Below are 18229 nucleotides of genomic sequence, written 5' to 3'. Positions count from 1 at the left end.
ACCAGTTCTCGTTATTTTGACTCCAAACTTGTTTTACTAGTCCTATATATTATTCTAGTATATATACATACTTTTCATAATTTTTCGGAATACTTCATCGGCACACACTTATACCGTGAGGCAGAACCGGTATCTGCACTTTTCGTCTGAAAAGCGACTTTCAGCATTATTAATCACTTACTATAATTATTTAAGCCTTCTCATAATAATTAGGGTCCATTATGGAATTATTTCCTAAATTAACATTTTATTAATTTAAATTCCTAAATTAACGGTGCAGGTTCTTACATTCACCCCACCTTTTAGGATTTTGTTCACAAAATCAGAGACATACCGTAAACTCGAGGTACTACCAGAGAAGTTCGTCCTCTCGCTCCCAAGTACACTCCTCATGAGTTCTTCCTGTCCACTACACTTTGACTATAGGAATGATCTTGCTCCTATGCTTCTTCTCGCCACGATCGAGAATCTTGAGTGGTCCGACGGTAGTCTTTAAGTTCTCCCGAACTTCTACATCATCAGGTTGCACCACGTGCGATGGGTTCGCAATATACTTTCGAAGTTGAGACACATGAAACACGTCGTGGATGTTGGCCAAGTTCGGAGACAAGGCAAGCCGGTAGGCAACAGCCCTACCCTACCAAGGATCTGGTATGGCCCTGAAAATCTCGGGCTAAGCTTCCTCACTTCGAGAGCCCGACCAACACCAGTGACAGGTGAAAATCTCACAAACACGTGCTCACCCTCACTGAACTTCAGTGGTCGATGCTTGACATCGTAATAACTCTTCTGGCGATTCTGCGCATGCTTCAGCTTTTCTCTGATCATCTGGATCTGCTGGGTGGTATCTTGGACAAAGTCCAAGTCAAACAACTCCTTATCTCCAACCTCGAACCAACAGGTAGGAGTTCGACACCTCATACCATACAATGCCTCGTAGGGTGCCATGCCCAGGCTAGCATGGAAAATGTTGTTGTATGAAAACTCAACCAATAGCATGAGGGTGATAGGTCCGCTCAGTCTGTCCATCAGTCTGAGGGTTATAGGTTGTACTCAATCTCAACTGAATACCAAAACTCCCTACAGCGCCTCCCAGAACCGAGATGTGAACTTCAGGTCCCTATCACTGATGATACTCTTGGGAACCCCGTGAAGCCTCACGATCTCGCGAACATACAGTCTGGCTAACTGCTCAGTAGTGAAGCTCACCTTTACCGGTAGAAGTGGGCAGACTTAGTCAATCTATCCACAATGACCCAGATAGAGTCAGAACCAGCCTGAGTCCTAGGCAATCCCACTACGAAGTCCATGGAAATGTTATCCCACTTCCATTGCGGAATCTCAAGAGGTTGAAGCTTACCAGATGGTTTCTAGTGTTCATTCTTCACCTTCTAGCATATCAAACACTTGGACACAAAAACAGTTATATCTTTATATATATATATATATATATATATATATATATATATAAGGTGGGGTAGGATCCTTTGACACCAGTGTCAAAAAATTTGACACCTCATCTGAGAGCCCTTGATCTTTTTTGATCTAACGGCTCTCAGATGAGGTGTGTATGTGTGTGTATATACACACACACCTCATCTGAGAGTCGTTAGATCAAAAAAGATCAATGACTCTGATTTATAAGCATGTGACACCATTGATCTTTTTTGATCTAATGACTCTCAGATGATGTGTCAAATTTCAAACTGTTATCAAAGGATCCTACCTCATATATATATGACTTTAATGTTTCTACAGTGAATGTAGATAAATATCTACATTCGCTCCCAAAACGACGTTGTTTTGATTGAAAAATTTAAAATTATAATAAAAAGACTATTGTAATCCTGAAATAAATTATAATTACAAAAATACTTTGATTTTCGCCTCAAAACGACGTCGTTTTTGGCTCAATGTAGATAAGTTATCTACATTGACTGTAGAAAAAGTGAACCCTATATATATGTGGGGGGGTTTATATTTCTGCAGCTGCTGTACGTGCATCAATCAAATACTTGCCATATATATACTTGAAAGTATTAAATGCAGGGAATCATAACCATACAAAGGATGAAAGCATCAAATGTGGGGAATAATAACCATACATCTATCGTTGCTGTACGTAAAACGGCTGCAGAAATGATTTTATATATAGAGAATGATTTCCATTATTTATTGAGAAATTATTTTCTCATATTACATGAGAAAAATTATTTAATATAATAGAGATACAGAAAAATATTTCTGGAAAAATTAAAAAATTATAATTATAAAGACTAATAACCCTGAAATAAATTAAAATTAATAAAACACTATAATTTTTGCTCCAAAACAATGTCGTATTGGACTTTATGCAGATAACTTATCTGTATTAACTGCAGAAAAAACGAACACAAATGAGACTTGAGATAAAAAAAGAGAGAAAAATAGAGATGAAAGTTTGTGTATAGAAACTTTATTTCTACGATGGAAAACGTAAAATGAGAGAAATAAAACTCTTATTTATTTATTTTATCTTTGTCGGGTAAGAGATGAAGAATTTGGGCTTCTAGATAGAGTAAATACTCTTTTTGGTCCCTAACAAAAAATACGATCCCCAATTTAGTCCCTTACAAAAATAAATTAGTCAGTTAGTTCCTAACAAATTCAAAGTGGATCCATTTAGTTGAAATCGTGGTCCCTCACAAATTCAAAAAATACCCGTATTAGTCCCTCAAAAGGATTAAAATGGGTTCACTTTGAATTTGTTAGAGACTAACTGACTAGTTTATTTTTGTAAGAGACTAAAATGAGGATTGTATTTTTTTATCAGGGACAAAAAAAAGATATTTAATCTTTGCCCTGTATTTATTTTATCTTTGGCGGGTAAGAGATGAAGAATTTGGGCTTTTAGATATGTTTTGTTGTTGGGTTACTTCTCATTCCTTGTTTAGCACTTCTGTCATTACCGCTTTTACTTGTCACTCTCCTTTCTCAATTCCCGCTAACCGGAAAATAAGCTACATGGACGCCGGCGGCTTAGATTCCGATGGCCGGAAATACAAGAGCGCCGACGAGATGTGGAGGGAACAGGCGGGTGACCCTAACAAGAAGACCGAGTGGTACCATCATGGCGTCACCTACTGGGAGGTACCTTTCTCTCTTATCCTCCCTAACCAGAATTGGATTCGCTTTATCTGATTGTTTTCCTTAATGGGTTTCTGTTATTGGAAGCTCATGAATCGTCGTTGAATTAAAAAAAAAATTGAAAAATATAATAATTGGATGGTGTGTGCTTGTAGTGACAGGTTTTTTTTTTTTTTTTTCTTCTGGGTGATGATGGAATTAATAAATTGTTACAAAGTTTGTTTTTTTAATTGTTTGTGAGAGAAGGGTGTTAAGGCAACTGCGGATGGGGTATTGGGAGGGTATGCAAATGTGGATGAACTTGATATAAGTTGCAGTGAGGATTTCTTGAAGATTCTCTTATCTGAACGTTTTGAAGCTGATGTCAGAAGCCAACCACTTGTTGCTCTTGGTACTCACTCACTCTTTGCTTCTTTGTTCCCCTAACCCCACCTTGGAGCTTATTTATCAGAAACTATGTGGTTATTGATGATATTGGTTCGTATCTTTTCTAATCAAATGATATTTTAGCCGGGACTTCATTTGAAATTTTTTTATTTTTTTTTTCTTGGGAATGATGGCTATTGTGTTTTAGTTTATTTTTGAGTGTTTTGGGGAAAGATGACATTTTGGTATCTGCTTTCATTGAATGTTATACACAGCCTGCTTTAAATATTGATTTCTTATCAGTGGAATTTCTAAATCAGCAAACTCTTGAATTCCAGATTGTGGTTCTGGCATTGGCAGAGTCACCAAAAATCTGTTGATACGATACTTCAATGAGGTTTGTCAGATTTACCTTTCATATATTTTCTTTTTGAGTCACTCTGCTGGCTAGGCAACTCTTCAAGCATCTGTTGTTCTTTTATAGTTCATCAATTGATGCTTATTTCGAGTAATTGTTATTGGTGCTACAATTCAAACAATAAGTCAGTAGAGCATATATTGTTTCAATGTTTAGAATGCCAAGAATTTTTTGTCACTTCTCTTGTCTGGGATTATGTTTATATTTGGAAGGTAACTTAGTATTTGCATGATTGAGAGAATATTGAGAAGGAGAGACAACAAACTAAGTGGAGAAGTAATGGGATCATAATGATGTTCCTTTCTATTGACAATGGTGTTAAAGAGAGATGTAATGAACCTTCTCTCGATCAACTACTGGGGAATTCTCAAGCTATTTATTTTCAAAACCATTTTTGTGAGAAGCCGCCATTGCTATATATTTAAATAGTACTGGTAGGCATAAGCCTTCCCAGCTTTAGTTTTATGCAATCCAGGCTTAGCAGAGCCTGGGATGGATATCAAGGAATTATCCTAATCAAAAGGGTAGGGAAGAAAAGAAGCAGGGATTGTGATATAGCAAGGAATCTAAAACTAGCAATGATAGTTTTTGACACGACCTGAATTGCGCTGGGTTTGGTTGAGCTTAATAAGCTTATATGGGTTTGTGTCGTCATAATTGTGGATAACCTAACTTATAAACAGGTCATGTTAGCCTGTTAGGTCAAGCCATATAATTATTCAGGCTGTGTTCAGGTTTTGAGCATTTTAGTGCAATGGCCTTGTCTCTAATAATGAAGAGATACTTAACTAATTGAATTTAAACATGTTCTATTTAAATTCCAATCTAGTATCACAGTGGTGTGTTTTAAGTCCTAGCTTATCCTAACCACTAGACGGATTAAACATTTAAGTTAAGTTATCCATTATATAACATGAAATATCATCTTTTTTTGGTTCATTGTTTCTGATATTGGTGGCGTTACCAAATGTGAATGTCTGCATCGCTTTATTTCTTCTCTTCATCCTCTCTTCTATATATATATATTTCTTTTAAGTTAATTAGTCGTCCTTTATTTTCTCTGGTTTGTTGTAAAATTCAGGTTGATCTTCTTGAGCCAGTATCACATTTCTTAGAGACTGCACGTGAAACTTTGGCTCCTGGACATTATACAAATTCGGATATGCACAAAGCAGTTAATTTTTATTGTGTGCCTCTTCAGGTTTGTGTACTTCACCTCCACGTAAATGATGGTATCTATTTCTTAAGGTGTTTGGTTTAATTACTCAACTTAATCAAGTTCTGATAATTATATCAACTCGCATCTAGCATTAGGTCAAGTGGTTGTTTGATCCTTGTTAATCATGTTTACAGAACCCTAGATGGTTTTCTAGTAGAGAATTCAAGGGTAGGTGTGTATTTCACCTCCACGTAAATGATGGCATCTTTCTTTCATTAGATTAGATGATTGAGATGATATAGGATGTGAATACTTAATAGAGTGAGGAATTCACATTAGAACATGTTGCATGCCTGCCTTATTTTCCCCAAACAGTATAGTAGATAAGAATTAGGTTGGTCATTGTATGGAATGTTATTTAAACGTCAACAACAACTACAACTTTTTTGAGAGAGAGATTACCCTTTTCTGATTGGATGTACAGTAGGACCCTTTATACATCTCTTATACAGATTGAATTACACGAAAACAGCCTATAGACCTCAGTACTCTTAGACACTACAGCTATATTACGATAAATGAATAAAACAAATAAAACAACAGCTAATATGTACAAAATTCCAATAAATAGAATAGCTGGTTGTTTGATATTTGACTGGTGATTTTTTGGCTTTGTTATTCTGTTGGTTTCTCTCTACTTATCTTGCTTTTTTTTAAATAAAAGAATAAATTCATTTAGACAAATAGAAGATGTTACAAAGAATTGTGAGGATAGGAAATCCTCCTTACAAAATATAAAAGGTACGAACAAAGAGAACCAAAAAGAAAAACATCAATGAAGCAAAGCTATCCAATCTCTCAACATTTTTGTAGGAGAAAATAAACCCCTGTCAAAAAACCATGGGCTTTATAGTTGTGCCAAGTGGAAGCCAAATACATCACATCCCAAAGGAGTTGCTCATCCAAAGGAATATCCTTAAAGATGCAAGAATAACACTCCAACGTAATACACCAAAGAGTGGCATAGATTGCACACTGCCATAAGAATTTGGCATTCTGGTGTTGTTAAGCTTAGCATCATGTAGAGTTAGTGCTTTCAAACTTGAAGTAATTCACAGTTCCCAAAATTTTTGGAATTCTTGATATCTTTATTTGAGCTTTGATCTTATGATAATTTTTTTATTACCATTTTTCGCTTGAATAATAGGAAGACAAGCTTTTCTTAATATTCAGAAGAAGTTACTTCAATAGATCAGGCCTTTAAATGGACCTATATATTATGGATAAGTTTTTCAACAACTCAGTTATTTCTTTCCATATTCTGGCTGTTATGGGTTACACAGGCAACAAATGGTGTATGTTTGACTTTTATGAACTCACATTTAACAAGTAAATAACTATTTGGGATCCGGCATTTATCGCTGTAGAGATGTAAGCTTTGGGCATTGAAGCAGCTACATATTAGTTTAAAATACTGTTAGAGACTTCTGCAATAATAATGCAAATTCAATGGTTGCTCCCTCTCCCTACTCCCTCGTCTGCCTCCGCTCACAAAATAAATTAGTAAATATCTATTTTGTGGCCATTGGCACATTTGATGGTCTTGAGTAAAACATTTTAGTTAATGTGGTATCTCTGGCACTTTTGATACTTGTCTGGGCTTTAATATTTTTAGCATCACTTTTGGTCTATTCTTCAGTAATGTTATTGAGCACCTCTTGCTTTCCTTGTTTTAGGATTTTACACCAGATACTGGAAGATATGATGTAATATGGATCCAATGGTGTATTGGTCATCTCACAGATGACGATTTTGTTTCATTTTTCAAGAGAGCAAAGGTAAGTTGTCCTTTCTTTGATTAATATTTATGACTCTGCAGATCAAGGTATTTAAGACGTGGCGAACCGAAGCAGTGGTAAAGCTGTTTTTTCATGATTGAAAGGTTATGGGTTCGAATCCAGGAAGTAGTCTCTTTGCAATTATGAAAAGATAAGGCTGCGTACAAGGATTGTCTCCACTCCACACTCACTAGTTGGGTTTAACGGGGAGTGGTTTATTTTATTTTATTTTATTTTGTCTTTACTCTGATGGTGTTGACATATACATTACTATAGGTTGGCCTCAAACCAGGTGGATTGTTTGTCCTCAAAGAGAATATTGCCAGATCTGGTACTTTACTCTTTGTTGCATTTCTGTCTTTCCAGTCATTGTGATGATGCTTCTTTCATATTTATGTATAATATATTGATTGAAGATGTCGATGTACAATAATATTGCCGTATGATATCTATCGACAAATGTTCTTTTTTTTTTTTTTTTTGGTATGGATCGACAAATGTTCTTTAATATATATTGAAACAGATAACGTGTATATTCAATACTATGCATATGCTATTTTAAAAATCTTTTTATGTTGAATTATTGAAATATTTTTTAGTTAAATTGTATATATTATACTTGTAGGTGGCTGATAAAAAGGAACTAAAGTTTGACCGTACAAAATAAAAATTATAAGAACTTTTAGATGATTCAAGTGCAAGAGATTTTCAGCTGTAAAAAGTGAAAGATAAAATGTTCATTAACAATGACGTAAGCGATAAAGTCAAAAGGATAGTATTGAGAGTTGAATTTATAATTCACTCCACTCATTATTTATCATTTTGGCTTCAAAGGAATGGAGAGGAGAGATATTCTTTTACCTCTGTCTCCATTTCATTACAAATCACTCCATTATGAACACTATTCCATCCTCTTGTAAACTCCCAAACATAGCCTTATTAAATGATGTCATTAACTTAATTTTCTTTATTGTCATCAGTTAATTTATCTGTGCATCTTTCAGTTTAAGTGGAGGTTTACTTTATGGTTTTGGATATTTGTTTTCATGGCATGCAGGATTTGTGCTTGATAATGAAGACCGAAGCATTACAAGATCTGATTTATACTTCAAAGAACTCTTTTCTCGCTGTGGATTGCATGTTTACAAGTTGAAGGTAAATCACTTTTTTTTCATATGGAAGACAGCTAGATGTGCCTGCGAATGTTCAACCGGTCCCATTCTAAATTCTAGTATTCTTTATGATATCTCTTTACATTCTAATTTTCTTTATCATTAGAAATAAACTAGAACACGCTTACTGAGATATTATTTTTAATTTAAATAGGTGATGGTCTACTTTTGACTTTTGACTAGTATAATCAACAGCCTTTTGAAATATTATTTTAAATTTAAATTTTTTATTACATGCATTTGCGAGCCTAAATAATAGTAAAGTTATTCCTTTATGATTAGAACAATAAAAGATCCTTTTTGCATGTTATCCAAAAAAAAAAAAAAATAACTTCTTTGCAATTATATAAAGGTAAGGTTACGAATATGGATTGTCCTTATTCCACCCTCGTTAATTTGGATTTAATGGAGAATGATTTTATTATGTCTTCCCTATCCATTTAATAGTCTTATCTTTGCATATTTAAAACAAAAAAAAATGTTCAAAATCGCGTAACTAGGAGCAGGTTTTGCCTCTTATTGTGTGTGCTTATGTTATTGTTCTACTTTAAAAAGGATTTCCTTTTACCAAAAAGAAAAAAGAAAAAAAAAGATTTCCACGTGCTGATGTCCTTGGTTACATACTTCACCACCACAGGATGCCACGTCTGATGTCGTGTCAATGTGTGTACTTTATTTTTCTTGGATAAGTATTTGTGAGAACAATATATCATGATGTTATATTTATAAATTTTTTATTTATAAATATTTACAAATTTGTCTATATATTCCTGGGAATACAAAAATAGAAGAATGTATTGTAAATAAAAAATTTATAAATATAACATGTCTCATATATTATATATGATTGGTCCCTATCTGCTTTAAACCAATCCTTTGGTTTTTTATGCTGCTTTTGTTTTAAATTAGGATCAGAAAGGGTTCCCTGAGGAATTGTTTGCTGTGAAGATATATGCATTGACCACCGATGCTCCAAAGAAGGTTCACCGCACTAGATCTAAAACACAAGCTAATAGACCTAGAATCATCAAATGATCAGTTTGTCTTGTAGTATTGAATATTCATCGGAAACCCTTCTTTTTTCTTTTTTTCGTATGGGAGATCCATGTTTTATTGTAATCTTATTGTAGGTATTAATTTGTTAATGTAAGTCATCTTTTCATTAAGCCGTTCATCGGCTTGTTTGTGAAATGCAATCTTTGTTATCTCTAATATCGAGCTCCGTAAATTTATCGAAAACGTGAATTTTGATTTGTGTTATTATATATTTGAGTTTATGATAAATCTTATTCGTGTAACATTTCAACTTCGAAAGATAATTCATATTTTATAAAATTTATGAGTTAGAAATTATAGTGAACAATTTGTGTCATCACAGGAAACAAGTGAAGAGATTTTTTAAAAGGTTAACATAACACGAACTTAGAAGCAACAATTCGGTTGATACATGATGAGATGGTATAATTTAAATTTAACATGAACACACGGATTTAACACAGATTATTTCTCCTTTTAAAAGATGTAGATTTTGTCCCTTTAGCAATTTATAATTATATAATAAGACTAGTACATAGTTATAATATTAAAGTTGTATTTTTTCTTTCTCTTTAGACACTGTTTGCTGACGTGAAAAGTGTAAAAAGTACAACTTTAATATTATAATTATGTATTACTCTTAATACATCGTTACAAATTGTTAAAACGAAAAAAAATTACATCATGTAAAAGGACAAATTTTTAACCCATTCAAAAAATAAACAAAGACTTTGTCATGATGTGCTTATTTAACAGGTTGACACTACATGATACAAATAACTCACAACACAAATAGACATAACCTCAAAGTTTATCACTTATTATACAAATTAATACGACATGACACAAATAAATAGCCTATAAACCTCAAAATGAGTTAGTATGTGAATCGAAACGACATAATAAGATACAAATAACCTCCAAAATATTACTTTCACCAATGTCGTGTTGACACAACACTATATGTTACTTATGGACATAACCTCAAAGTATGTCACTTACAGCTGAATTATGGGATATCCTCAAAGGTTTAGAGCTGGCTTGGGAAGGCGGATGGAGAAAAGTAGTTCTTGAAAATGATTATGCAGCTGCTATCACTTTGCTCATCAAAGTTGGTGATGCATCTCGTGAGTCTCATCTTATGACTGTTAAGGAGGTGGTCGGTGAAACTGGAGCACGCATATAAGAAAGGCAATATTTGTGCAGATTGGATCTCTAATTTTCCTCTTGATTTTTTGCTCAGGGAAACTATTTCCGTTTCCAAACTCCCTCTTAGGGAATTACATGGTTATTTTTTTCGTCTGATTTTGGCTTTGTTTATAGAGCTAGACAAATACTACTTTAGTTTCTTGTTTTGTTGGGTTTTTGCCCTTTACTTTATCAAAAGAATATATATATATATATATATATATATATAGCGAGAGGTATCAGTCAATTGGTTAAATAGAGACATATTAATATATAACTTAAGAAACGAAATAAAGTGGTAAAAAAGAAATATTAGGGACAAAATAGTCAATCAATCATTAATTTATTAATGTAAGGCATATTTTCAATAAGCCATTAATCGGCTTATTCGTGAAATGCAATCTTGGTTATCTATCTCTAGTCTAGAGCTGCGGAGATTTATCGAAACGTGAATTTTGATTTGTGTTATTATATATTTGAGCTTATGATAAATCTTATTCGGGTAACATTTCAACCATTCGAAAGATAATTTAAAATTATAAATATTTATATTTTATAACATTTATGAACTGAAAATCATAGTAAAAAGCTCGATTGCAATTAGAGTTGTGCATGGGTCAGGTCGGGTTGAATTTTTGTACTAACCCGACTCAACTTGATTTTATAGGTCAGGTATTTTGACCCGACCTGGTTTAATTTGATCCAATTCAGATTTAATCTAGTTTGAATTTTTTTGAACTGGTTCAGAACTGAATCAGATCTGACCTGACTTGGTTTCTGAAGTGGGTCTAATTTAATTTCAAAATCGGGTCAAATTTGACCTGATCCGCTTTTAAATTGATTTCAAAACTTGTTTTTTATTTGATGTTTTTTTAATAGTTATTTATTTAATTTTTAAACTCATGTAATTTAACTCTTTATTTGTTTAAAATATATAAATTATATAATAAATTTACATATTTTCAATTAGTACAGTTAATGTTATGAAATTAATATGTTGTTCTATGTGCAGAGGTATTGAGGCTAAGCAGCCCAACTCTGTCATTCGTAAGTGTGTTATAGGGTTCAACTCATCAAGAATGGGAAGAAGATTGCTGCATTTGTACCGAATGATGGTTGCTTAAACTACATAGAAGAGAATGTGAGTACTCTTGTTAATAATTTTTGTTAGTTTGGTTGATCTTTATAATGTAACATTTGCAATTCTCGTGAGTTTTTAATATCTCAATAAGTAGTAATATTTCGCTTCAATCCAGTGTTTTAAAACTCCGCTCCACCCTCGAGTTGACCCGGGTCAACCTGACCCTTCTCCTTTGAGGGTTGAAGCACAAGTTGGACTCTATATACATATCGACCCCTCTGACCCCCAAAACCCGGTCGAGTTTCAGTGACTTCCGGACTGCATGTTTTTTTTTTTTTTAAATAATTCCATGAAACAACATTGTTTTATTAAAAAAAATAAAATAAAAATGCTTGCAAACCTAAATCTAATCGTTCTCTTCTCTCCTAGTGACCTAGACGTTTTCAATCTTCACTTCGCTGCCGTGAATCTTTTAGAAAAGATAAAAAATTTACCCATTCAAATGAAATCTTTTCAGTCGTCGATGGAAAACAAAACTCTTTTTTACTTTCTTTAAATTTTTCTTTGTCAGAGACCTTCTCAAAAGAGGCAGAACCGGATCAGCGTAGTGATCACATTAGAACGAGTTTTGTACTTTGGTATCTTGATACTTTAATTAGGTTGTATAATATTGACTTGTGGTTGTAATTGGTGAATTATGTTAAGTATATTTTGAATCTTTGATAATCGATGATTTGTTTTTTAATATTTTCATATAGGATATATATATTTATATTTTTTTAATATATAAAATCGGGTTAGCATAGTAATCCCGTGACCCCCCAGTTGAACCCGTGATCTCATGATCCTCTAACCTTGGTCGAGTTAATGGCCGGACCGAATTTTTAAACACCGCTTCTATCGACTGTGTAACATGGGGTCGGGTGTGAGTGTCTGACCAATGGTTGTAGGACGAAGTCTTGATAGCTGGATTTGGACGAAAACATTATGCAGTGGGTGATATTCCCTTTTTCGTTTGTTTTTTTGTTTTCTTACAGTGAGTTAAGTTTTGGGTCCATGGATCAATTATTAAAATAAGTCAAGTCTAAAACTGATCTAAATAAAAATAAATCAATATTTAAATCAGTTCAAAAAATTAAGTATTTATGAGTCACGTCAATATCAGGTCAAAGCAGGCAAGTAAACCAATTTTTTTTGCACACCCATAATTGCAATAAGCTGTAAGCATTCGCTTGAATACCAGCATGAATATCCTCATTGGTTTATCCTCTTAACGAGTTAATAAATAGTACGAACAGAGGAGCTTAGCCCCTAGATTTTACACATTGTATCAACAATAGGACAACGAATTACACTTTTTCTGATAAAAGGAAAAATACATAACACTTCCACACTGATATCACATGCCACTCTTATCATTAAAGGAAACAATCAAATTGTGATTGGTTAATATGTTTTACACCGATTAATATTGGATAAGTTTGTAGCTAAGAGCATATGTTATGTAATTAATCAAACAAATAACATAGGTAAATTAACCATAAATGAGGTAGCATGATACAATGATTTTCTAAAACAAATGTCATAGATAGACATTATTATTATTATTAAAATGATGTAGTAGGACAAACAAAATATCTATGATATACAATTTGTCCATAGGAGACTTAAGTAGTCTTGCAACTGGGTAGGGGAGAACCGCACAAGCACTTATTATGAACATACGAATACACATCAAATCTTTGCAAGTTTCCACCTTGTGGAATCTCACCACACAGGCTATTATAGCTCACATTCAACTTATGCAGAAACTTTAACGCCGTTAGACCCTGTGGTAGCATCCCATATATGCGATTGTTCCTCACATCCAACGTATTCAAATTCTTCGACAACCCCACTTTTCCCAAATCAAAAGCCAATTTGTTCTTCGCAACTATTATCTTCTGTGTATTTTTCCCTGACCCAAACAACACCGACGCGTCACCCTCCAGCATGTTCCTCGACAAGTCAACAAACGCCAGGTTCAGCTTTTTCAGCGACGCCGGAATCTTCCCGGTGAGCATGTTCCGGGAGAGCGTCAGCGACGTGAAGAGGCTCGACAGCGACCCGAACGACTCCGGGATGGAGCCGGTGAGCCGGTTGCCGTCGAGGGTGATTCCGACGAGGTTGGGGAGAGTGGAGAGCGAGGCGGGGATTTTGCCGGAGAGGTGGTTGTAGGAGAAGTCGATGGTTACGAGGGTCTTGATTTGGGATATGGCGGAAGGTATCACGCCGGAGACGTTGGTTTTGCTGACGGTGAGGTAACGGAGTTTGTCGAGTTTAACGATTGCCGTCGGGATAGGACCGACGAGGTTGGGGATTGTGTAGATGAAGAGGAAGTTGAGGTAAGGGAGGTTTACTATGGAGAGAGGAATAGGGTAAGGTTTGGTGAGGGAGAGTTGGGAGAGGGAGAGGTCGTTGACACGGTAGGTTTTGTTGTCTGTGTCGCAGCCCACACCTTGCCACGTGGGGTCGCAGCAATCTGTGGTTGCGTTCCATGAGGATAGAGATGTTGGGTTGCCTAGCTCTTCCTTTATTTGGAGAAGGGCTTTCTTGTCCTCTGGGTTGCATTTTTCAGAGACTACTGCAATAGTGAAGAGACATGTTGTTGTTAGGAATAGGATGATGGGTAAGCGAAACATGGTTGCAATCATGGATATTTGATTGTGATTTTTGGGGTGAGGAAAAGTGATATCAAGTGTTGGTTTATATAGGCAGGGGAGTTCCAGAACAACTAGCTACTTTAACTAGTGATTTTGAATTTGACTTCGGCTGGAATCATATTAGTATTATAATATAGGTAAAAGTGTTTATCATTTTTAAAGGACGTAAAATTGTGTCATTTTATAAGTGAGAAAAAGAGATAGATAAAGAAGGAAAAACAATCGACAAAAATATATAAATATATGGATTTCATCTCTTTGTGAGAGTGAAAGTAAGTAAATTGTGTCATTTAAATAGACAAACACTTTTCTCTATAGTATATGAAATCATAGATAATATTGAAGAAAGAAGAAGGGGAATACAATATTTCAGTTCAGTATTATTATTTTTATATAGATAATCTAGAAATGTTCCCATATAATTTTTTTAGTTACTTTGTTCTTAGAATATGGCCCTTATGGGACGTATAATTTTTTATATAGGTAGGTGGTTTCTAGTGAAATTGCTGGGTAAGTGAGAGTGGAATACCATTAATGCCATGTATAGAGGTGTGTGTAAATTGATGTCAAAAACACTGATCGCAAATACCACCTCGGATAAAGAAGTGAAAAAATTGGCGCTACTTTTATTACGGAAATGCCCCTCGTCCAAATGTTTTCTCCTTATGCAGTTTCAAGCCATCATAACAAAATTTTGCAAGATGTTATATTGGAACTCTTTGAGCTGGGGCTACTCTGCACATTACACAATCCTTCAACAAGACCAAGCATTTGGATGTAGTCCAAAAAATGGGGATGTTGAAGGACTACCTCACTGATTCAACCTTTCTTCTTATTGAAGATGATTCCAAGAGTAATTCTTTCTGCAGTGAAGATAATTTAGTTGAAAAGTAAATAGTTAATTAGAAAAGTTCAAGATTTTTTTTATCTTTTTTGGTTGAGTATGCATTGAAATGATTGTGTTCTAATGAGAGTGAAACATGCGGGTGAACATTTTCAATACTGCTTCTGTGTACGTATTTGGCTCCTGAATATGCTCAAAGCGGTCAAATGACTGAAACAAGACACAAAGACTCAAACAAGACAAAGACGGACATAGGACATAGAGAGAGAGGTTCACAAAGACTCAACGATAGACTAGGGTTAATTTTTGATTTTAGATACAAAAGTTAAAAGGGTTATTTTCGTAATTTACACCCATTATCCTATTAATATTTTATCTTCAACCAAACATAAACTCAGGAAATTTAACTCAATTTTTTCGGTAATATTTTGGTCTTCCAAACAACTTTTTTTTAACTTTCCTACCAAACTCATTTTCTCATCATATTCTTAATAATTATATTTTCCTAATAAAAAAAATTTATCCTCTATCAAACGTCCCCTTAAATTTAACTTCTGGTTGGAATAAAAGATGCATTGAACAAGTGTCATCAAAAAAATGTGAGACTAATCATCTTTTGTGGAAAATGTGATTTTAATAAATTTCAAAAATTTACTTTGATCAAAATTTAAATTCCTAAATAAAACAAATCCTTAGACATTTAATTGTCAACTGAGTTATCCTCGCGTTGTTAGTTCAACATGTTTATGTGGAAAGGATTGGAGTATAGCATCATGCCATGTCTCCATCATTTTATGCCATGTCTCCATCATTTAGTCTTCAAGGACAGCTCATTGTTGTTGGTATAATCTTATTATTAGAGTCAACTTCTTTAATGTCAATATTCATGAAGGTGATGCTTGTACGTCCCTCCAATGGATTATGGATAGGTTCAAATTTAGCATTACATGGATTACTTCAATTTTAAATGTTGAAAAAATCATAATAGGACATCAAAACTGGACTTAACAGTCATATATACTCTTGATAAAAAGTTTTCTTGAAGTAAAATTGTTTAAAATAAATAAAGATTACGCTATATTTCAAATTAAATAAATATTAAATACCATCTTACTTCCTTCTTTAAAAGTGTTATATTAATATTGTTATTGTATTATATTATGATTTACAGTTTTTCATCTGTGCTTATTTGAATCAAAATTATGTCAAATTAACATCCCGCCCCCCGCCATTATAATATCATGATTGCCGCTACCCTAAAAAAAGCGAAGTTTGAGTCAGATTTTCAACTGATGACCATTTCCTTCTTCTCATTTATTTTGATGTTTTCTGCATATCAATAAAGACGTGTCATTCAGCTGGGGTTTTATAAAAGTCATCCGGTAGAAAAAGTGATTATGTTATATTATAGAGATTCGTTTTTTGTGTTTTAATTTTTTTTGCGTCAAAAAATGAGGACTTCATAAAATATTGTGTGTGTAGAAAAAATAATTATATTATGTTGCATGATAAATATAAATCCCATTATATATATATATATATGTGCAATTCTTTTTTTTCTAAGTTGTATACTTGTATTTAAAAATATTATTATGACCAACGGTGAATACTATAATAATGATAAGTAAAACAATGTTTTCTAAACTATAACTTTATAATAATAGGGTTTGACACTCTGTCATTTTAAAGGAGGTAAAGTTATATTATTTTAAGAGAGAGAAAGAGATAGATAAAGGAGGAGAGAGAATTGATAAAAAAAAAGGTGTAGTCCCACTTCTTTAGGAGAGTTAAAGAATATAAATTGTGTCATCTAAAAGGATAAATATTTTTCCCATAATAATATTATTAAACTTGGAATCATTGTTCTACTTGATTTTTAAATGTTTTTGGTTCCTTGTCGGTTCTTCTACAGTCTACATTTGGAGCGAATATGTACTAGTCCAGGCACACATATGGGAAAGAGTGAGGGTGACAGAGAAATAGAGGAAAGAAAAATAAATCTTTGGTACTACTGTTGTATGTAGATTCAGTGTATTTCATTACATATCAGAGGAGAGAGAAAAAATATGACAGAAAAAATAGAATTTTAGCTAACATGTAATATTTTCATTGATGAGATGTACTGAATCTTTAGTACAGCAGTAAGCAGTAGTACCAAAGATTTATTCAGGAAAGAAGAGATGGAGGGAAAAAAAAAAAAAAAAAGGAGGGACTATGAAATATTTTTTCCTACATTTGTGGCAGCTTTTTTTTATCAAATCAAATTATTTTACAAGCAGCAATGAACTATAATGGCAGTTGTACGTCAGTCTACAATAATGACAATTATTCAATGAATTATAATCTATAACAAATATATTTCAGTATATGTATTGTATTTTTATTCATAAAAATCAATTTTATTCTAAAAAATATATATGCTAGCATCATCGTGGCTGGAAAATATATATATATATATATATATATATATATATATATATATATTGGTATGATGCTGGAAAAATTGTAACAGCTCTTTTAGTATTGTTTACTCGTATATTACTTGTTATAAATAGAAAAACTAATAACTTAATTACCTAATATCATTTATCCTATTGTTTTATAATTATTGTCATTTGATCCCATTTTTTACTACTTTAGAAAAGGAATGTCTAGGAAAAATATGGTCAATTTCTTTTCTTTTTTTTTAGATTATTTTTCCTATAATCTCTTAGATTTTTTATAGATTAATTTAAAATTTAAGACAGATATAAAATTAAGATTTTAAATTCTTTCCAAAAATAATATCAAAGAAGATCAAATCTGCTGATCCAATCACTCAATTTCGTAGGAGTTCCATTTTTTCAACAATGTGGGCGGTTGTGGCCTTGTGGGTGCACACGGTTTTATGTCCCATAAAACTTCAATTATTCGTATTGTTCTGTCAAGGGACAGAATAGCACTTTGCCTTAATCAAATAAAACAAGTTATTTGCAAGTTCTTTTAATTTATAAAATATAATTAACAAACTTATTGACATTTTTAATTTATTGAAAAGTTAAGATTTCAATAAATTATCTTTGTCTAAAATAATGAAATTAAGATTTTTAATTTTATTCAAAACTTATTGAAAATTACAAACTTTCTCGTTATAGACATGAAATTGTTTGCAAGTTATTTGCGGAATAGTCCCTGGGTTACTTTTTCTTCCGAATCTTCTGCATTCATTTCCAGAAGAAAAAATTATAAAATATAATTAACATTATGGACTTTATTTTTTACATATTATATTTACGAATCTTTTATATTCATTTTCGAAAC

General features: G+C 33.2%; 2 protein-coding genes across 3 annotated transcripts; one reads left to right on the top strand and one right to left on the bottom strand.

The window, feature by feature from the left end:
• Positions 1–2893: 2893 nt before the first annotated feature.
• LOC133315549 (alpha N-terminal protein methyltransferase 1) lies at positions 2894–9297 on the top strand. 2 transcript variants are annotated; one of them, XM_061517191.1, is made up of 8 exons: positions 2894–3129; positions 3373–3517; positions 3831–3889; positions 4992–5111; positions 6806–6907; positions 7184–7238; positions 7965–8062; positions 8995–9297. In XM_061517191.1, exons 1-8 carry the CDS (start codon positions 2896–2898, stop codon positions 9112–9114), a joined length of 933 nt encoding a protein of 310 aa, XP_061373175.1. In that variant the 5' UTR covers positions 2894–2895; the 3' UTR covers positions 9115–9297. The 2 variants fall into 2 exon arrangements, with proteins under 2 accessions (XP_061373175.1, XP_061373174.1); XM_061517190.1 differs by having other exon boundaries at positions 8989–9297.
• A 3701-nt stretch (positions 9298–12998) lies between these two features.
• Positions 12999–14079, bottom strand: LOC133315546 (polygalacturonase inhibitor 2-like). The gene has a single exon (XM_061517187.1). The coding sequence runs from the start codon at positions 14074–14076 to the stop codon at positions 13051–13053; it is 1026 nt and encodes a 341-aa protein (XP_061373171.1). The 5' UTR covers positions 14077–14079; the 3' UTR covers positions 12999–13050.
• Positions 14080–18229: the final 4150 nt, after the last annotated feature.

Source organism: Gastrolobium bilobum, unplaced genomic scaffold, assembly GCF_033153095.1.
Source record: "Gastrolobium bilobum isolate Gb01-03AN ecotype WA unplaced genomic scaffold, APGP_CSIRO_Gbil_v1 utg5429, whole genome shotgun sequence".
NCBI lineage: Eukaryota > Viridiplantae > Streptophyta > Magnoliopsida > Fabales > Fabaceae > Gastrolobium > Gastrolobium bilobum.
This window is presented reverse-complemented; position numbering and strand designations above follow the sequence as displayed.